Source organism: Macrotis lagotis, chromosome 6 (assembly GCF_037893015.1).
Source record: "Macrotis lagotis isolate mMagLag1 chromosome 6, bilby.v1.9.chrom.fasta, whole genome shotgun sequence".
In the NCBI taxonomy this organism is placed as follows: Eukaryota; Metazoa; Chordata; class Mammalia; order Peramelemorphia; family Peramelidae; genus Macrotis; species Macrotis lagotis.
The window spans coordinates 130,597,166-130,620,439 of NC_133663.1; the positions used below are offsets into that span (position 1 = coordinate 130,597,166).

General features: G+C 31.8%; 1 protein-coding gene across 1 annotated transcript in view; it reads right to left on the bottom strand.

Moving 5' to 3' along the window:
- Positions 1-23,274, bottom strand: part of MYCBP2 (MYC binding protein 2) — a 292,534-nt gene that overhangs the window by 193,467 nt on the left and 75,793 nt on the right. The window contains exons 15-18 of the mRNA XM_074192761.1: positions 22,846-23,050; positions 18,276-18,421; positions 17,878-17,979; positions 6,024-6,131 (exon numbers count right to left, since the gene is read on the bottom strand). Coding sequence (XP_074048862.1) covers positions 6,024-6,131; positions 17,878-17,979; positions 18,276-18,421; positions 22,846-23,050 — 561 coding nt within the window. The remainder of the gene's footprint in view (positions 1-6,023; positions 6,132-17,877; positions 17,980-18,275; positions 18,422-22,845; positions 23,051-23,274) is intronic.

Genomic DNA, 23,274 nt, shown 5'->3' on the forward strand with positions numbered 1-23,274 from the left:
ATTCCATGATAAGGAGAATCTTTAGGGCATTTTTGCAAATACTGTTATTATTAATAATAATAATAATGATAATAATAATAATAGAATCAGGAAATCATCCTCTCATAATAATTTAAACTATTTCCATTAGTCAATCAGAATAAAGTTTTGCTGTCACTAATTACATTACAAAATTAATATTTAATTTATAAAGCTGAAAATAACTTCAAATAGCCAAATGGCATATTGATATCTAAATTATCCAATAAATAAGTGACCTGTCATATTCAAAAATATTCAATTTTAACCTTCATTTCAACTTGTTTTTAATTATTTAGCAAATTCATTGTCACATCAATAGTATAAAATGGGGAAAAGACAAAACCTTGTATACTATCCTTTTCTGTCTTTTTTCCTAATAATCAGAAATAATTATGGCAAGAAATAATGTCTAAATCATTTCTCTCCTTTTATATTAAAGGAATCATCAATTCTCTTCAAGCAATATTTCATAATATTTGATTTCTTTAAATAAGAGTACTTGGACAGTAAAACCTCACTAATTCGGAATGGAAGGGACCTAATTAACTTGGTAAAAAAATTAAATGTCTGAAAAATTAAAAATAATTGAAATTTTAATATTTTCAAGTACATGTTATAAGCTAATTGATGTAAATAAAATTAGGTTAACAAAACTACAACTCAAATTGGCCTATGTTACATAATGTATCATAAACATAAAAGTCCTTTAACATACAAGAATTAACTGCTGGACCCAGAAGTTGGAGGCACGTTGAAGGAATTCTTAATTTCTTGAACCCTTGGTTTGAAAAGCTACTTTTTTAGACTGGATTCCCTTTACAAGTATGACCCTGAAAATTCACAGAGGAAGAAATTATTTTGAATTTTTTATTCAAAAATATTACATATATTGTCTGAATTATTATCAATTCTGAATTAGTGAGAGGTTTTACTATATTAGAAGACTATGCTAAATGTCTTAGATCATATTGCAAACTATCTGTGTGAGCTAACAGATTTTTTTAAATTGTCAAGAATATTTTTTATTTTACCCAGAACAACAAAAAAAAATTGTTAACCAAATAATCTTCACTTTTGTACAAATGAGTTAGAAGAGCTGAATAGGGAGAATAATTTGGGTGAAAATGGAAAAAAGTAGTTTAAAACTAAATTGGGGAATAATAAATTTTATAAATGTGTTATCCATTAGCCTGTAAAATTATTTAAATACAAAAAGGAAGTTTGCATTTTGAAAGAGAAATTGCTTTCATATAATTTTAACTGTATCAACATTACAAATTTTTACTTACGTTTAGTTAAAAACCTGATTACTGAAGTAGTTTTTCTTCTTTTATTTGGAAATTAAATCTAACATATAATGAGGAAATTTGAACATCAAAATAAGTCAATAGAATTATTTTGAAAAAGAAAATTAATGGTTAAAAGTTTCTTATGATGATGAACATATAAGTTAGAATTTATTATGTAAGGCACAAAACTGTATTGCTTATAATTTTTTAAAGTATATTAAAATATTCCTCCAAAATTATATGTTAGCAGTATCATAATTTTAAAAGGCTACATTATCTTCAAATATACTTTAAGTACCCATTTAGATACAACATTTATGGTATTATAAAAATTTATATTTATAATTCCTACTATCTAAAAATTTAAAATAAGCAATTAACTATAGGAGGGCATGAAGTATCAATGAGCTCATTCTATAAGTGTGAATTAAAAAAGTCAAGAATCACAAACTAAAATTTATGAAAATAAGATTGATTTTTCAATTGACTGAGTATTTTTAAATGTGAAGAAAAAAGAAGCATAAAAGATGATAGTTTCCAAACTGAGTAACAAAAGTAGAAGATTCTAAATAAGAATTAATAACTTAGTTATGTATGAAGTATCATAAAGTCCAATTAGAAAAGGACAGTTACTTATCTCTTACAAAACCAAACACTCCCCCACCTCTTCCCTCTCATCATTGCCTTACATACTCCATTCAATATCTTAAAAGGCAACCTATTTCACTTTTGGTTAAGCTTTGGTTGTGAGAAGTTCTTTGCCATACTTAATCAAAGGTAGATTTCCTTAAGTTTAATAATAGAACTCTGTGAGACAGGTAGTGTGAAAATACCATTACCAACATTAAAAGATGAGGATCTTAATGTTCAGACATCCCAAAGGAATGCCAAGGGACAAAAGGTTAGCAAGGTCAGATGCAAGATTCAAATGCTTATCTCCTAACTAAAATAAAATCTGTTTTTTTAAAAAGCATGTTTCTTGCTCTCAATCAGCTGTTTCATTTTTGTACCCTTCAGGTAATTTAATGAGTTATTTAAATATTCTGAAACAGTTAAAGCTTCTTCCCTCATTTTCTCATTTTTAAACTAAATGTCAACAGTTCCTTTACCCAATTCTTAGATAACATGTTTTTTTTTAATATATATTTTTGCAAGGCAAATGGGGTTAAGTGGCTTGCCCAAGGCCACACAGCTAGGTAATTAGAGTCTGAGACTGGATTTGAACCCAGGTACTCCTGACTCCAGGGCCGGTACTTTATCCACTGCACCACCTAGCCACCCCAGATAACATGATTTTAAGACTATGTTTTGTCTTCTGAAAGTGCTCTATATTCTTTCAATGTGTTATCTAAAAGATGGAAGCTAGAACATGAAATTTAAGATGAGAGCTGTGTAGAGAGGATGGAGGAACTATTACTTCTTACCCATGACTCTACATTTCTATTGGACTTAAATATTAGGTTTTTTTAAGTCATGTTACATTGCTGATTCACAGCCAATTTGCTAACAGAAAAAACTGAATTTTTTCTGCATATATTTTTGTTAGGCCAGGTTTCAGCCCATAATTTTGCAGCTATTTTGTGGAGCCCCCATTTAAGAATTTATATTTATTCCTATTATAGTGCGTGTTAGTTTTGATATATTATTTCAAATAATTTAGGCCTAAATTCTTTATGAAATTTTATGTATCACTACGAGTTTGAGCTACTTGATTGTGTTTTATATGACTTTAATTACATCATCAATAAAAATGGTAAACAGAATGTGAAATGTTATTAAACTTGAGAATGATAAAGGTCCACTTACCAACTGTATACCAGTGTATGTAGTATTCCAAACTAACTAAAAATCCACTTTATTATATTATCAAATATATTCAATATTTCTTAGTTACATAATTATCATAGAATCTGGATTTGAATAGGAACTTAGTGGTCATATCCTCTATCTTAAGTCTGAAAAAATAATCCCTATTATGACACACTGGATAAGTGAGTTTAGTTTGTGAATATAAAACAAAAACTGTTGGACAAAAATTGGAGATAGTGAATAGCTTGGGGAAAACCATGGATAAGAGAATGGGGAAAGTTCCAAGGAATAGGTTGTTGAGAAATGTTTGCATTCTATATATTATATGTCTCTAACATTGGTACGTATAAGCTTAATTAGTGCTAAATCTTACAAAACTGGGTTATTGAGTGATAAGGTAATCCTTAGTGGTATTTTAAATGAAATTGAGGGATTATAAAACTATTAACAATCAAATTTTATTATCTCATCTATTCTAAAATCTCATTATACTATTATTCAACATAGAACTGAAATCAGATTCCTTTTGGAAAATGAAGGATTCTTTACTGGCACAGCAAGGGAACTTCACCATAAACTAGTTCTAGGGCATGAAGCCAAAAGGCATGATATTATTGGATATAATGGATATTATAGTTCAGAATCTTACTGTATTTATAAATTACTCCTAAAAGAGAAGATAGATGATCAACACATGATATTAAAAATAGACAGTTTACATTTTTATAGCTGTATTCTAGGCATCAATTACAGAATTTCATTCATGCCAAATAAAGCAATTGCATAAGAAACTGTCATTTAAGAGACATCAGTTTCTGCATTTAATCAAAGGCAAAATTAAGTAAGAATTCTACCTGGAAATAAGCTAAAAGTACTAAAAATGCTAAGGTCTCTTAGCAAAAAAAGAACATATTCTGAGAACAATTTACAATGGTTACATTTTAAATGCCACAATTCCATAAAAGACAGTACAGTATAGAAGAGAGATCTGAATTTAGAATTCAGAAGACATGAGTTATCTGTGTCAATACTGTTGTTGTGTGGTTCAGATGAGGTAGGTATATAAATTGCTTTGCAAACTTTAAGAACCCATAGATATAGCAGTTATTATTGTTATTATTATTATTATTATTACAAATTTTACATTATATAAAAGCTATAATACATTATATTTCTAGTACACTGGATGAGTTAACAGAGAAACATACAACTCAACTAATGATATATCTCTATTTTCCTTAACTGGACTTAGATAATTTTAAAATAGTAAATTTTCTTGGATTTGAATCACAATTTTAATTATGGAAGGTAGGTACTAAAAGAAAATTTAAGAATGACAATTTCAAGTAAAACTTTTTTAAAATGAAGTTATCTTAATACCTAGAGTAGCATATTTTAGCAAAAATAATCAGCTGATATCTTCCTATATCCTGCATAAATGTTTTTTGCTATTTTATGTTCTAGTTTGCTGAATTTATTTAAGAAATAATTGTTTAAGTGCATGCAGTTAAAAGAAGTACTCTTTGCTAGGTAAAGCCTACCTTTTCTAACTTACAAGAATACTATTAAATGAATCTGGGAAACCCTAGGATTTGTTATCTTTCATTCAGATTGCAGGTCCAGATCAGACAGTCTTAATCTATTCACTTTAAAGATTACTCTTCTGAATTCAGTTGGTTCCTGATTTCTGAGTGTTAAAATGTTTCAAGGGAATTCATGTTTAATCCAGTCCCCCCAGGATACCAACAGTTTGCCAGAAACAAGATGACTCAGATTTACCATATCTCTAGGGTACCCAAAATTCATTTTAGCAATGGACCTCCAATTGGAGAAGCAGACGAGAACCTATCTTTTCAACTCCTTCCAGCCTAATCATTCATAATCCAAGGAATATATAGAAACTCCTCAGAGTATAAGTAAGGAATCCCCAGTCTCAGACTATGTTCTATTGCATATTACCTCCTCTCACCTTGTGTCCACTAACATGGCTATCACCTGTAGAGTGGTTATTCTAATACCTAATTTCATGGGTTCAAAATACAAAATTTATAGACTGATTTTGCCAGTATGATTTTTAATATTTACCAAGGAAAACTGATCTATTCCTGTGTTTTCTGGTCATTCAATAATTTTTTTCAAATACTTTAAGGTAAATTTTAAAATTTTCTCCAATCCCTATGTATGATTTGTTGAAATGAATTTGATAGTCACAAATGCCCCATATTTTTATTGTAATCAATTAGTTTCTGAAATTTATTTCCCTAAACTATAAACTATATCTTCTATATTTGCATATATATGTCAATGAAACATTACTTATATTGATGATTTTGATGAGGGTATCCTCTGCCCATTAAGCACTAAGAAAAGTCTTCCTGTTTTAGTGATCCCTAATCAACAAATATGTGTGAATAAATTTATGCATCAACTTGTTCAGAACTCATGTGTACTTTATTGAGGTTTTATATATTGAAATCAATTCCTCAGTAACTTTGAAATAAATCAACAACAATGAATTAAGAAAAATAAAGACAGTAAAATGTCAAACTTCAGTCATCTAAGAGTGAGTTAGAGACAAAAAAACCAGCAAACAGTGATCATTTCTTTCACCATAAAATTTAGCTTTGTGAAATTTGGGAAAAAAAGGGAAAAGAAAAAAAAGACATGGTAAAACGGCTTTATCGAAGAAAACTAAAACAAGAAGAAAACATGACATTTGCAAAGTTTTTAGAGCAGTTTAACATTTTATGTGCTTTCTTTCTCCTCAGGTTAAATAGGAAGGACAGAAGTGAAGCAGGAGAATCAATTTTTTACAAATCTCCAAGAATAAAATTAGGCAAATGGAAGAAATGACAGGAAAATGGGGCAAACACCCCACCCTAGTCAGTAAGCAAGACCAAATACCTTTGTGCTTGTCCCGTTTATGCTTTAGTTGTGCTGGATGGGGTCTGAGTCTGGCTAGAGCCTGTTCTCGATGGTTCATAAAAATAGGACCAGGAAATACAAGGGGGCCTGAGGAGAAACATTTTGCATATACATGGAAAAGCTCACAAAATGGAAACATTGAAATGAACAAAAAATAATTCAACTTAAAAGTATGGAAAATGACTCCTCTTCATTTATGGGGCTGGAAAATCTATTTTTCCCTCCTCCCCCATCCCATTCCAACCTCTACCCTCACCAACAATTCCTTTGCTATTCCTAACCAAATTATGATTTTTAAATTCATTCAGAATTAACTAATTTACATGTATTATGAAATGATATATATGTACATATATTATATATGTTTATATGAAGAAAAGGATAAAGCACTATTTCTATATGAAACTAGGCATGTAATTTTAGGTCAAATATTTAAAACATTTTTCCAAATTCTCACATATATGCAAGTTACATATATCTAATTTAAATATAATAAAGCACATTACTTTGAATCACATTTAGTTTTGAAGTGAATTTCCAAAAGCTCATAAACTCTTAGTTAGGTCATTAAATTACAATAAAATTTTTTGAAAGGGAAAAAAACTTACTTGAATGTATCCTATGACTTTAATTAAGGTGTATTATTATTTTTTAAGAAATATTTCATTTATATTCCTAAAGAAATTTCATTTACTCCTTCTTTTGCAGAGAAGATAAATTGATTATATTATTAGTAGTAATAGTATGATAGTCATTACTATATCAAGAATGAAAAGACTTGCCAACTGTTAAAAGATGCTATAAGATTTTTCTAAAAACATGCTCTATTAAAGAATTTGCAGTATATGAATAAGATATACCAAAAATGTTTTAGAGAATTTTTAAGTTTAAAAGCTTTAAAGTGAACTAAGACTTCTAGGAATCATATATGAAAAATACTAAAAGAAACAAATGAAAAAAATGCATAATCAATGTGCTAGATCCTCAAGATCATATGGTATTTTAAGTACCATATTGCCTTCAATATGGACTGCCCTGAATGAAGGCTCAATACCTACAATGAATTTTTGCAATACAAAAATAATAGAAATATATCAAAAAATAACAATTATCATCCAGCAAAAAGCTATGTTAAACTGAAGATGACCAGACTATGACTTTTTCCTCTTTCTTTCTTTCTGCTTCTCTAACTTCTTTCTTTTATTCCATATCAAAATCAGATTAACTTAGGTGCATCAAGGTAAAGGAGATGTTGTTGATGGAGGGATGTGCCCAATGAACATAGCAATATACAATACTTTCAATGTACTTGAATTTTTTATGGATAAGACAATATTTTGATAAAGTCAAACAAAAGACATTTCAAATATACAGAGTCCCCCAAAAGTTTTAGTACTGATTAGTTTAAAATACTCTCTATATTTCAAATATATGAGTCTGCAAACATGATCATGCTATATTTAAAGGTTTAAATAATAAGTACTTTTGAAGATAAAAATACTTATTTCCCCCTAAATATTAGCAATGCATGAACACATTCATTCTCTTTTTCTCTGTCTCTCCTCTCTTTCAAATATATGTAGACACAGATACACACCCATTCAATATTGTAGTGATTTTCTGATCTCATTGATGTATTTTCTCCCTCCCTTTAATTCATGCATAATCTTCCATAAAGTATCCACTCAATATACTGAAGTACTTCTACTGGGTCTTTTCATATTTGTGGGTGACAAAGGGGAAAACTTAGGTTGTCTGTTTCCTGTTACTTTTGTCATGTGATTAGCTGACTTTGGTGGGGGGGGGGGGTTTCAAACATTTCCTCTACACTATCCCTTACATTATACTACTTCTCACATATAGGGTGCCATTGGAAACATGTTGCGGCATACTTTAGTACTCACCATAGTCTCTCTTCATCACCCTTCAGGTTACCTGCAATTTTAATTCTTTGAAAATAACAAAATTTGAAAACTTAAGGTACCACTCAGAGAAAATTTAGATGGATTTTTGTTTAAGTAGCAGTATGAGATTATTAAAACAGTGGACATTTTCAAACGTGATGGAATACTGTTATTCTGTAAGAAATCATGAAGGAAGGGATTTCAGAAAAACCTAGAAATACTTATATGAACTGATGCTGAGTGAAGCAAGCAGAGCCAAAAGAATATTGTGTGTGTGTGTGTGTGTGTGTGTGTGTATATATACATATATACACATATATATACATATATATATATATATATTAATAGCAACGTTGTGTGTGTTAAGCAACTATGATGAATTTGCTCTGTTCAATAGTACAATAATCAGACAATTCTAAAGGACTTGTGATGGGAAAAAACCATCCATATTCAGAGAAGTAACTATGAAGTCTCAAGGCAGACCAAAGTTTATTACTGTCTTCAATTTTTAAATTTATTTTATTTTTTCCTCTCATGTTTTTTTTTTACTTTTTGTTCTGATTCAACTATCATCTATAACCTATATTAGCTTACTCACTGTCATCTAGGGGAGAAGAGAAGAGAAGGAAGAAAAAGAGGTAGAAAAATGTGTAACCTTACAAAAAAGGATCGTTGAAAACTATCTTTACATGTATTTTGAAAAAATAAATTAATTTTAAAAAATTTCCAAAAATGCAATCTTCTTTCTCCTATTTACTTCTGAGCACATGTCATATCTAAGTATAGGACAGATCCAGATATGTATGTATATATGTGTATGTGTAGTTATATACATATATAAGTGTGTGTGTGTATGTGTGTATACATACACATATTCAATGGAACAGCATATGCATGTCACAGTTTAGACAAAAGACATTTTTCAACAAGCACTCAACAAGAACTTATACACAACTACAATATGCAAGGTCCTCTGCTTGGTCTGGGGATACAAATACAAATAATGAAATAAGACCTTCTCAAAATCAGTTTTCCTCTAAGGACTGTAAGGCTGATCTCCATTAACTGCATCTGTCATTAAGTCCCTAAAATATTCTGGGATTTAATTCAATAAAGCACAATAGGATCATATATTCTTATCTATAGAGAAAACAACCATTTAGGTCCAGGGTAGATTTTAGGTCATGACAATGGCAAATAGCTTTCTACCTTTTCAATGATCTAACTCAGGACTGTCCAATCTTATTTTTAAAAGTTTTAATCGAAATAATAGACAATATATTTTGATTTGCTATTTTAGTGAGAGCTCTGCAGGTGCTCAGCTTCCTTTACTAAGACATTAAGTATACCCATAGGGTAAAGTATAAAACTGTCCTTTGGGTTGCATGTAGCCCTGATCTGATATTAATAATTGAGGACTATTTGTTCTGTTAACTTAAGAACATTGCACAGACACACACAAACACACACACACACACACACACACACACACGCACACAATGCCCTGTTAAAATTGCTATGAAGATCTACTAAAATCATAAATTAGTTGCAACAATTATTATTTTACAGATAAAGTATATGCTACCAAGTTATAAAATAATCAAAACCAAAACAAAAAACCATTTATGTTATAGATTTCAACTGATGAAACAGAATATAAATTAATGTTTGAAAGGTATAGTTTTACAACTACAATGCAAAATTATTACTCTAATAAGATAATTTTCACCTACATTTAAATTTTAATATAGTTTGAGGGCATTAGTTTTTCCTACTGTAAAATGAAGCATACATGTCATCTTTAGACACTTTATTTCTAAAATTTAAGCCAACATCTATCTTCTCACTGGTAGGAATAAGCCATGATATTTACATGATAATCTGAAAGCACTGGAAGCTACCAAGAAAGTCTGCAGAGAATAATGCTAAGACCACTAGATTTGGAAGTCTAGAGAAATTTTTGGGGGAAATTCTACCACTGAAACTCATGCAAATCATGTGAACTTTCTGAGTTTCAGTTTCCTCTTTTACAAAGTGGGGAACGATACATAAGAAGCTCTGTAGGGCTGAGTTGAAAGTCAAATAAGATAATATTATTACTATTAATAAAGAGAAATAATAATATAATAATAGCATATGTTTACCATATTCAAATTCCCCCTTCTAAAGTTATAATTATATAAAATATGTTCAAAGGTTTCAGCCCAATGGAAATATACAAATAAAACAACCATTTCACAGGATTTATTATCCACACTAATTAAAAACTATAGACACTGAAGCTATAGCTCTTCTTCTCTTTCTTTCACCCCAAACTCTGCCTTTAAACACCCTCCCTTCCTTTGTTTCAGTCCCAGATGATGAGATGGCCCTCCTTCTTTATCATGACTAACCTTTCTACTCAAGATATTTATTCTTTGTTCTTGAAGACCAATACATCAGAGATGTGATGCCCTGACAAGCCCATGAATTGGCACTGAGTGAGGAGGGATTGTCTATCACCAGCCTCACTTTCTCCTCCAGAACCATCTGGGCCCAGTGGCCAGTATGAATCAGGATGACTAGAGATGGTCCTGGATGTAAGGCAGTCAGGGTTAAGTGACTTATGGGGCAGGTAGGAGGCACAGTAGATAAAGCACTGGCCCTGGAATCAGGAGGATTAAGTGACTTACCCAAGGTCACACAGCTAGCAAGTGACAAGCATCTGAGGCCAAATTTGAACTCATCTTCCTGATTCCAAGGGCAGTGCTTTATCCACTGTACCTCCATTTCACTCTTGTTCCCACAAGAGCTTATCTGAGAGGCTTATAGATTTAAAGTTGGGAGGGATCTTAGATGTGATATAGTCCAATCTCCTTAATTTTATAGATGAGGAAATTGATTTACACAGATGCACATAACTATTCATAGTCCTGAAACAGGATTTGAACTCAGGTCTTCCTGACAAGGCCAGCGCCACCTTCATCTCCTCAAGGTTCTTAATTATCATGGTTGCCCTTTTCTACTATTTATCAATGTTCTTAAAGTGTCTTTAAAACCTAGAACTAAATGCAAGACTATATATATATGTGATATGACAGTGATGGAATATATGATCCTTTTAGATTCTTGATATTGCCTGGCAATGCAGCTTAAATTAAATAATTCAATAATAATGATATTCATATAATGGCTTCCAATAGCAATATGTATTGATGAAATAATAAAAGATATTTCAAAGGGCCATATTTGATCTAGCAAGATAAAATACTTAAAAAGGACAAATATATTGCTAAATATATTGAAATAAATTAAAAAATATCAAGTTTGGTCTATGGAAAAATATCTTTTAAGTTGATGAACATTTTCATCACATTTTTAAAAAAAAATTCACTTGGGGCAGCTAGGTGGTGCAGTGGATATAGCCCCAGCCCCAGAGTCAGGAGTACCTGAGTTCAAATCTGGCCTCAGACACTTAATAATTACCTAGCTGTGTGGCCTTGGGCAAGCCACTTAACCCCATTGCCTAGCAAAAACCTAAAAAAAAGAAATTCACTTAAAATGTATTACTTTAATTTACATGGCTTAAAAATTAACTGAATCAAGGATATCATTTAAAGTATTAAAATTAGGTTTCAATATGCATGCAAAGTAGGTTTTAAGAATTGTTTTAATATTTTTCAAATTTAACTTGAATTCTCTCACAATACAACCAAGCTATGTTTGTATAACTAAATATTTAACTCTTGACTTTAACTCTTATTTACTGGTACTCAGTTGTCCTATTTTTCCCCTAACCACATTGTCAGGTACTAGGCACTGTGCAAATTCCTTGCTAGTTTAGAGCTCAGAGTAATTAAGTCTTATAATATGGTTGCTAACATGTGAAATTTAGACATTATAAAGAAAAAACAAATTTTTTTTTTTTTGGCAAATCAAAACTGTGAAAGAGTTGCAAGCTAGAAAACAACTGAATTAGCCAAGACATCCCATGAAGTTCAACCAGGAATGGCTAGACCTGACAAGTAATCATTAAAGACTGTCAACTTGGAGTTAGTTATCTGGGGAAGATGACACTGACAAAGAAGAGACAGCATGTTTACTGAATTTTCAGATGAAGGTAAATGAGATAAGCAGAGATGACAAACTTAGCACAAAAAGTATCTTGACAGACTAGAACATGGAGCTGAATTTTGTAAGATAAAATTTGATGAGAATAATTATAAAATCTTAAACATGGTTTCAAAAAATCAACTTGGGGATGATTTGTTTAGATTACTATTAGAGCAAATGAAAAAATATAAGGATTTTAAAAACTTTTTCTCCTCATCTCTCTTGAAACTCCAGTACAATTGAAGCATCCCCATCCTTCAAATGGCCTTTCCTAATCACCTCAGCTGTTATTAGTAACAACATCAACAATAATACTTATTTAGTTCAGAGAGGTTAAAAGACATGCCCTGGTCACTCAGTTAAGTAAGGATTCTTAGTCTTAGACATTCTATTCTAGTACTGCCTCAACCCAATTACTGTGTGTTTAATTTGCGCATATATATATGTCTCTTCTATCATAACGTTATAAACCAACTATAGGGTATAAGCTCTTCTAAAGGTAAAAGCTGTATTTTGCAACTCCAGTGACTAGAAAAATAGTAAATCCTTAATAAATGCTTGTTGATTGCCAGTCAATAAACATTATTCAATATCTATTATGTGTCAGGATCATGCTAAGTGATAGATTAACTGATTGATAGTGGACAGTGTGCTATGACAGGCAATATAATTAACTCAAACAGGCTAAATTGGGAGTCACAGTATTCAACACTAGGGCCATGATATTCTTGCTATATTTTGTCCTCATCAGACAAGATCTTAAGAATCATTCTATTTTGAACAGCATATTTTAGGAAGTGCACTAATAAAAGTTAAGAATAATTAGTTAAGTACAACCAGAATGGTGAAAGGTCTAGAGTGAGATATAACAATTGTCTGAAGGACCTGGTGATGTTTAGCCTAGAGATACCTTGGAAGGCAGGGGAAATAAGAACCAGGTTTAAAGGCCTCACACATGGAAAAAAAGGATTAGACTTGTTTGTTTAAACAGAGAACCCTACAATTACTACCAGAAAAATAGTAGCTAGCATATGACAGCAAAATACCACCACGCAACAAATAAAAACTGAAGGCCAACAAAAATTTAGTACTGATTTGTTATTATTGTTTTTTGAGTCTACTATCCATTACATTTTTTTAAAAGAAATTCCACCACCACCACTATGTTTTACTAGTAAATATATAACTAGGATTGAGGACAGAAGTCAGAAATGGTATGAAGTGAGAAAGAATGCATTGGTCTGCATCTGTGATTTTGCTGGTACAAGGAAATTCTGGTGAGGAAATCTCTTCCACTAATGCAACTGTGCTTCAAATTACAGTTGTTCAAATTAAAATTCTTCAAATAAGAATTGCCTCAGTACTCGCAAGTGCAATTGAAACCAGATTAAAATGTAATTGGAAAATATTTAATGAAATATATAAAAATAGAATAGAAAACAGAGAATGTTAATATGTGGTTTTCTAAAGCATTATGTGGGCAGTGAGGATTCTTATGTACAGTTCAATGGCCTCATTACTATCACAGAGACACTACTGGCTTGGAATACTGAGAAATTGAGTGAAATATTCTGGTTTATATTGTCAGATGTCCACTTCAACCCTGTTCTGCTTTACTCCTTCCTTACTTTCACCACTGCTTCCTATTTTGCTGTTGTTGTTGTTCAGTCATGTTAACTCTTCATGACCCTATTTGGGGTTTTCTTGTTGGAGATAGTAAAGTGGTTTGCCATTTCCTTCTCCAGCTCATTTTACAGATAAGGGAACTGAGACAACAAGGATTAAGTGACATACCCAGAGTCACACACTAGAGTTTTAGGACAGATTTGAATTTGAGATGAGTGTTCCTAACTCTGTGACTAGCACTCTAGCCAATGAGTCAGGTACTTACCCTCCTATCCTATACTGCTAATTCATTCTTACTAATCATAGGAGTTGTAAAAAGACTTAAAGTCAAATACTAAAATGATTTGACCAGACCTGAAGGAGTAGAACCATCAACTTAAAAAACTGACAAAAGACAATGAAAACTAAATTTGTTCACATACTACTGTTGATTAAATGGTGTCTATTTTAACTAAAGAGTGTCTTTGATTAAGAGCCTATAAGGTACCAAGAAGAAGAGAAATTAGAGTAAGATCTCCTGCATTCTTAGACAGTATTGCCTTCTTTGTAGGAAGTCAAGATGCTAAGATGATAACAGCAACCATTTTTTTAAAATATGGAACCAATTAGAGATACTCCAACATTTTAAAACTATAAAACTCAGATCAAAAGATTTTTATAGATTTAAAACAGAAAATTATCACAGGGCGCATAAAAATATGCAATGTAGATGTTTTAGTCTAATTTGAGTTTTCAAGAAAAAAAGTCATTGTCTGCCTTTTTAAAGAACAAATATTTTAAGCATCATTTACTAAAATCAATTTCCCAATTGTTTAAGAAGAAACAGAGGGATGAGAACATTTATACAGGAAAAAGGATCCAAGCCTCTTGTTTTTTAAAGATGACAAAAGAGGTACAAAGAGATTCAATGACTTGCATAGACTGATACAGATGTTTTGACACATTGTGTGAGGCAGGATTTGAATCCAGGTCTTTCAGAATCCTGGTCTTTCAGATCACAGAATCTAGTGTATCATCCACTATACCAAAAGGTACTCTTTATGATCTAACACCTCTCTTACTATAAAGTTGAACTTTAAACAATGTAAGCCAGGCAGAACACAGCAATAAATCTGAAAGTAAATAGGTCACCAAGAAAAATGGCTGTGGCAGAAATTGTTTTAGCTTCTGTTTTTGTATTCTTGTGAGGCACTTAGTACAGGGCTGTCCAAAATGCAGCCTGCAGTGTGATTTTATATGGCCCCCTGTAAGTTTACTAACTGCTTTAGTAAATGAAAATGAGCTACTGCAGAGCTCTCACTAAAATGGCAAATCAAAATATATTGCCTATTGTTTCAATAAAAACGGTTTTTTTGGTTTTTGCAAGGCAATGGGGTTAAGTAACTTACCCAAGGTCACACAGCTAGGTAATTATTAAGTGTCTGAGGTCGGGTTTGAACTCAGATTGTCCTGACTCCAGGGCCAGTGCTCTATCCACTGCGCAACCCAGCTGCCCCCAAAAAACTTTTAAAAGCAAGGTTGGACAACAGTCCTGATTTAGTATATCCCTGACCGTAAGTATGCAGTTAATATATGTTTTTTCACTCATTTCTTTTGGTTTTTTTTAGTTTTTTTTTTTTGCAAGGCAAGCTGGCGTAAGTGGCTTGCCCAAGGCCACACAGCTAGGTAATAATCAAGTGTCTGAGACCGGATTTGAACCCAGGTACTTCTGACTCCAAGGCCGGTGCTTTATCCACTACAGCCACCTAGCTGCCCCTCACTCATTTCTTAAAAGAACTTTTGCTCTCAAATTACAGAGCTATTCATGGTCAGGTGACAGGTTTGAAAATGGGGTAAAACATGCTGTCATTTTAAAAGCTTAAGTGGCAATATATTGGGGGGAAGAGAGAGAAAATGGATCAAATACAGAGAAGAAACAGAGACAGTAAGGAAGTAGTCAACAGAATTGCAAAAGTAATTTGGGAATTGAATAGCTTGGTGCAAAAACAACAACAACCACAAAACATACCTACTCCATGGTTCCCTAAGAGTATCCCTGTTTTGTAATGTTTTATTTTTGGTTCTGCATCTGAGATTTCATTAGTGTAAATAATGTAGGGTAAGGAAACTCACTCTAGCAAAGCAAATCAGTAGCTGTTCTTTAACTTATAGTATTAGAGAACTGTTTGGATAATAAAGAGGATGACCCAGAATCACAAAACCAAAGGAGAATTTAACCCAGGACTGTAACTACAAAAAAAAAAATCACAAATTAAGTTTGAAATAATGACTAGGAAACATGGCTAATATAATGTTTAAAAGTAGAATATGTAAACATATGTAAACACCTTTTAAAAGATTTCAACAAAAATAATTAAAATAAAAGTTAAGGTGCATAAAGGAGCAAGCTTCAGCCACCTAGAAAATTAAAATATGAGAACAGATGATTCCCCAATAATTATAAGTAAATGAATTGTTAGTGAATTTTGAGGATTAGTAAGAAAGGAATTTTTAACGAAATAAAACGCAACTTTTTGCAACTGATGTGTACATTTGCTAAATAAAATACAATAGCATAGAGAGTTTATTTGAAATTTAAATGGGAAAAATGAATGGGCATAATGTTTGAGGACTCATTTTATAAAATGTCACAAATAAAATATATAACCAGGTGAATTAATGTTGCATTCTGAATATACTTGTAAATATTTTCTTCTATGTATGAAAAATAATTAAATTTATTTGGGTACAGTAAAGGAAGAAAGATTTTAGCATTAAACAATTCAGTCTGCTTCCTTCTGAGATTAACTAATTTTTATACCATGTAAAAAGGAAGGCAGAATGGGAGGAAAAGTTTTATGACTGACAATTTACAATATTCTTTTTGCAGGTCATACATTTATGTGGAAAATGAAGATCCTTTAATGAGTAAGAACATTAAAGACCCAATAATATTGTCTTAAAATTCCTTCATGATCTCAAATAACAATTTTTTAAACCCATGAAACATTTAATACACAACTGTTCCAGGCAATTTAGAGAATTACATGAATAATTAGTAATTAGGTAAAAATATATTTTAATGTCACCATAACATTTTCTTTGAATTTAAGCACTTAAATGTTGACTTTGCAAGAACCAGAAAAGGCTAATAATAATCAATTAATCAATAGACTAACCAACAAAGATATTTTGGGGTAATCTGAAACTAGAATGACAATGTTTCTCTGCTTTCAAAAACAATTCATCACTGAATCCAAAAGAAAATAAAGTTTTACTACCTTCAAGAAGATAAGAGCTGTCACCATGAATTAAAACTTGAGATGATGTGACACAATGGAGATTTCATGTAACTTGAACAACAAGGATTACATTTTAAACAAACATTTATGATATCTGGGTACCAGTAAATGTGAATTTTGACAGTTTTATGTTTTGGGCAAGAAAATCTCAACTAAACACAATTTATTATAATCCTCCTTGGGAAAGCTGTTTTGGCAATGTTCATAACTGTTTCACCTTGACCATCCCAATAGTTACAATGTGTTTTTGTGTGTGTATTAAGTTAAATCTATATAATTACATATTTATAAATGTGTGTGTGTACACACACACACACACACACACACACACACACACCCTAATTAAAAGTTCCAAGTCACTTTGAACCAAGGAAAATAGTTAGATGTCAATAGGATAAAAAATAGTATATCTGTTTCTGAAAATAAAATTTACAAAGGTGTCACTCACCTGAATCCTGGCCTTACTCCAAAGGAGTAGTAAAATATATACATCTATATAGTAATTGCTTTATATAATGAGAACAGGTTCCCCAGAAAAATCTGTACAGAAATATGGGCAGATAATACAGAGACTAAATTAAACTGCTTTGTGGCTATGGAGATCATTCATCTCCTAGAAACTGGTGTTGCTTGATCAGATGAATGAGCTAGTAGGCTTTCCACTAAAGTAAAAAGATACTTCTTATGATTCATACCCAAGAAATTATATGTGTTAAATAAATACTTATTTTCAGGCTGATGGTAAAGTTCCTGTTTGTACAGTAAATATACTTTACACAATGAATTCAGGGGATAATAACATCTTTTATAAGGAGAATATTTGGAATTAATAGATATTCAGAGGATTATGTTTTGTTGACTTTGAAAACAAATTTGCCCATTTGAGCAAATGATCAGGTTTTTAACTAATTTCTTTTTGCATAATCTTACCTCTACCTTCCTCCAATCTATGTCTCCTATTTACACGCTGCCGTTTTTCTTCTTGTCGCAACTGAAGGTGTTCTTCAATGTTAACTCCAGGTACAGGGACAGCTGAAAAATTATCAATATAAGGACTGAGCTAAATCACAGATGTGATCAAAATGCATAATAAACTAAAAAGTGAGAAAACTATTCAATATAAAGGAATGCTGTTTTTTGGTTACAGTAAGGGTTCATTTTAGAGGGAGCTAGAACAGTCACAATATTTAAGAAATAATTCTTATTACCAGTTTCCTTGATTTTGTTTAACTGTAAATTTTCTATATTCTTCAAAATACTTATGTATAATGTAGAAGATAGAAGAATAAAATGTGTCACACACAAACAAATCAACAGTATCACCCTACCTAATAAGAGATCTAAAGGTATCATTTCTTTCACAGCATCAAGAATTCCTCTTTGTCTTGCCTCCTGACCATCCAATTCTCTTGCACAGGCTTTACAACAGCCACAGACAGCACAGCCAGATTCCCCAGAACCACAGCCACAGATCCTAAAATAAAGAATAAAAATTATTTAACATCGTTTCTTACTATTTCATCCCTTTCTTTTCATGTGATTTCCTATATCATAGGATCAATGACTCTTCCAACACTACCTAAAGTAGTTGCTACCTATTAAGACAATCTATTTCAGTTTTGAGCCATTCTTATTGTTTTTAAGTTCTTTATGCTGAACTAAGAACTCCCACTAACTTTTACTAATTGTTGAGATTGATTCTTTGGTATAATTTAATTCTTCTTTCATCTCAAATGTAATCTACAATATTTCAAGTATCTAAAGAGACTTAACACATTTTCCTTAAGTATCCTCAATTAATCAATGAACACACATTTTAAAATATCTGATATTGTACAAAGTAACCTTTGTTTTCAAATAATACAATATAGTATCAGGTCTCTAAAATACACACACACGCATGCGCACATACACACAGACTTAATACAAAATATATGCCCAGTATACTCAAATTCCTTGTCTATAAGTTACATTATGCTTGTACCTTGATAGTCATGAACTCAAGGGCATCTACTCTTACTATTAACACTGTGTGCATTTCATGGGAACATGTTTTGCTTCTGACTATGCCATTATAGTAAATGTCTGATTATGTGCTCATAATGACTACTGAAGAGAAACACACCAGTGGTAGCTCCTGAGTAACAGATTTAGAAGTGTGGAACCCCAGTGTAACTTGAACCTCAGGTAAGCTGTCTCACAGGGAAACTGTGAATTGCGTGGTAGCCTAAGGAGAGGAGTTTAAATTTATTTTTCCCTCCAGTAAAAATTTAATCCCTTTTTAACCACAAGATTTCAAATATTTGAAAAGAAAAAGATCAAAATTTTCCTAGGTATACTTAATTAATGACCAGATAGTTCATGCCAGACCTTGTCTAGGTACTGGGGACACAAATACAAAAAAAACAAAATATGTCTTTCCTAAAGAAGCTCATATCTACTCAATGTGAAACAATGTGAACACAGATGGAACACAATATGTACCAGGTAATTTCAAGGTTGTGGGAAGATAGGAGTGGCATCTGTCCTAAATTCTGAAATAAATTAGAGATTCTTCAGTGGCAGAGGTAAAGAGGAAAGGTATTTTAGTTATGGGGTACAGTCAAAAAAGGCACTATCACAGTAGATGCAATCCTTGCAGGAACAAATATTCTCATAGAGTCAAATGCATAAAAAATAAATTTACTTTCAAAGCTGACACACAATAGGCCTGGCATCATCATTATGCGAAAGTTTTTTGGGGGTTTTTTGCAAGGCAAATGGGGTTAAGTGGCTTGCCTAAGGCCACACAGCTAGGTAATCATTAAGTGTCTGAGACTGGATTTGAACCCAGGTACTCTTGACTCCAAGTCCAGTGCTTCATCCACTATGCCTCCTAGACGCCCCCATTATAAAAAGTTTTTAAAAATTCAAATGATAACCCTGATCTAGTACAACTTTATCAATATCTCACTCCTTCTACTTCTCTACTTTAAAAAAAGTTACTTATCTGGGAATAAGAGGAACTATGAAGTAAAGTTATTACTGACTTTAGTTATGATTACACAATTATACAATTTTACAGCCAAGAGAAGTAGACTTAAGGACCCTTTAAAATTTTCAAAGAAAAAAAGATCTGCTTTCTGGTCTACCTTTGTTCAGTTTACTCACAGCAAAGAAGTGAGGATGACCTGAAGAAATTGACTAATTCACACACAATAAGGAAATGAAGTTAACAGACCTGCTCCATGTATAGAAAGCAAGGCTAACAATATTGTAGTAAATGAAAAGCTAATTATTTTTCAAACCAGATAATTCTATACCATAATTTTTTTATTGAAAAAAGTTAATAAATATGCTGTATTTAAACAGTATATTTGCTTAGTACCTGCTATAAGCATAGTATTACATTAAATCTAATGAACAAACATCAAGAGTGTACTAGGTGGGGCAGCTAGGTGGTGCAGTGAATAGAGCACTGCTTCTGGAGTCAGGAAGACTTGAGTTCAAATTTGACCTCAGACATTTACTAATTACCTAGCTGTGTGACCTTGGGCAAATCACTTAACCCCACTGCCTTGCCAAAAAGCCTAAAAGGAAAAACTAGGCCTAGAAAAACCAATGATTTAGCTGTCTTTACTATGAGCCTTCTAAAAAGAACTTTTCATTCTTTGTTGGTCTAGGAAGAAAGGTCTAAAACATCATAGTTACTACTTATGAAAATATAATTTGGTTTCCATTTACAGAAAACTTGTCAGAAGAACAGCATTTCACTTATGGATTTTAGAAGCAAAGCCCTAAGAGCACAGAAAATCAAAGATCTTAAAATTATGGAATAACAATTTTCTAAAACTCTGCTACTGAATTTTTCCCTTTGAAAATAAAATTGTTTGAGGATCTTTTCAGTCAGTTCATTCTTCCACAATGATTTCTCACAGTAAAAATTGAGTTCCTTAAAAGGTTTAACTCCAATCAATAAAAAAAAAATCAAACATGAACAATTGATTCTATTGAATTATTTCTTTTATTTTATTTTTTTTAAATCAACGGGTTAAGTGACTTGGCCAAGGTCACACAGGCAATTAAGTGTCTGGGACAACATTTGAACTCAGGTCCTCTTGACTCCAGGGTTGGTGCTTTATCTATTGCACCACCTAGCTGCCCCCTATTGAATTATTTCATATGTTTCTTGCAAAACTAGTACTGTTTAGTTATCACAGAGCTGTCTGATTCTCTGTAACCCTATTAGGGATTTTCTTGGTAAAGTGTTGTAGTGGTTTGCCATTTCCTTCTCCAGCTTTTTTTTTTACAGATGAGGAAACTGAAGCAAACAGGGTTAAGTGACTTGCCCAGGGTCACACAGCTAGTAACTATCTGAGGATGAATTTAAACACAGGAAGATAAACCTTACTTGCACTCTATCCACTGAACCATCTAGCTGTCCTTAAAAATTAGTATATAAAACCTTATTTATAATTTTTTATCTAATAGGTAAGAAAACATGATTTTTTTAACCTGACAAAATAAACTATAACATATACAAAAATTAATGGAATTTTGGCATGCTTTTGAAATAAAGTATTGAAATTTATCTTTCCTACTTTTCTTTTTAACTATTATTACTTCAAAAGTAATATTCCAAATAATCTGAGCTCAAATAGTAGTATATATATAATAAAACTAAATAAAAAATAAGGAAAACACAATTACCTCATCCATATTTTTCACTAAAGATGGTCAAAATAAGTCTCTTTGGTCATCTTTGACTATTACTATATCATTTTTGACTTTTACTTTGTTTGATTAAAAATGAAAGCATTCAGAATTTCTTGTGTTGGCTTAATATGATTAAATCTTGCCAACAATTAGCTCCTTGAAATAACATTTTAGTAACAGGCACACAGACTACTATGTTAGAAAATAACAGGTGTCAAGAACTGAAGACTTGGGTCACACAGCCAGTAAGTATCTGAAGCTGGATTTTAACACACATTCCTGACTCCAGGCTAAGCACTTTATCTACAGAAGTCAATACACACCACACACACACACACACACACACAATATTTAAGAAATTCCAGATAGCATTGGTTCACTGTATATCTGCTACAGTAATTTAAATTATTATTGTTTAGCTTTTAAAATTCAACCAGATCCTATGAAATATTTCTGTGAAATATTATTTGCAAATCAAAATTTTCAAATCCTATTACATTTCTTTCCTCATCATTCCCCTCTGGAAGGCTCCTCAAGAAGAATATTTGTTCCAGATTCAATTAAAGGAAAAACAGCTTTCCTGGATACAGTATCAGAGCCAGGATTACAACTGCCCATGTTGAGATCTCAAACTTGATTTGGCTGGAATCACAAATGACATTATATGACAATAGTTTGCTTTGCTTTTCACTGGGCAACAACTTTTTTGCCTGCCCAGATTCATGCCCTTCATTACTTCAATGCAGAATCAAGTTGTTTCAGTTCATGCAACAAGCTTTCCCTTTCTTATTTCTTCATTTTGAAGGATCCATGATTTCATCATTTTAGCTACTCCTTCCAACAATACAGATCACAACCTCTCCATACCTTAGAAGACTAAATATTCATGAATTTCTATAGCAATTATGTAGGTTGAGAGATACAGCAACCATGGAATCAGAGGCTACCAAAGGAGTAACAATACTGGATCTATACTACTCCTTAAGTAAAGGGCAAAACTATTTTGAATAAAAAATTCCCTAAATTGCTAATAACAAAAATTATTTAATTTTAAGAAATGTCTAACAAAAATGGTTTTCTGAAATATTTGGATCATTTTAAAAATAAAAGTATTCTAGACAATGTATTCTTGATGTTCTACTAATAATTACAGAAATCTAAAGAAATAAAATGTAAGTTATTTATACTAATTTATTTCCTTACCCTCCAGGAACCCTGTCTGGACGTCCACTACTGACACAACTGGCTCCATAACCTGTACAATCTCCACAGACAGTACAAACCATGCATTGCTCAAGTTTCCATTTATGCATGCCTGGAGGACACATCATGGATTTTTCATCTTTTTCATCTAATTCTTCTTCCAAGTCTTCATCCATTGCTGTTGCCATATTTTCGATTCCAAAACCTATATTTGGAACAACAATCAATAACTTTTCTTATGCTTTATTTCCAATAAATTGATTTAAGTTCCATATTTATGTGATTGATATCATATATATATATATATATATATATGTATCCATGTATAAATGTATATGTCTGATGTTATGTGATATATATATGCGCACACACACATACATACATACACACGTATGTATATCTCAGTGTTTGGGGTTCAAAGCCTGGGAG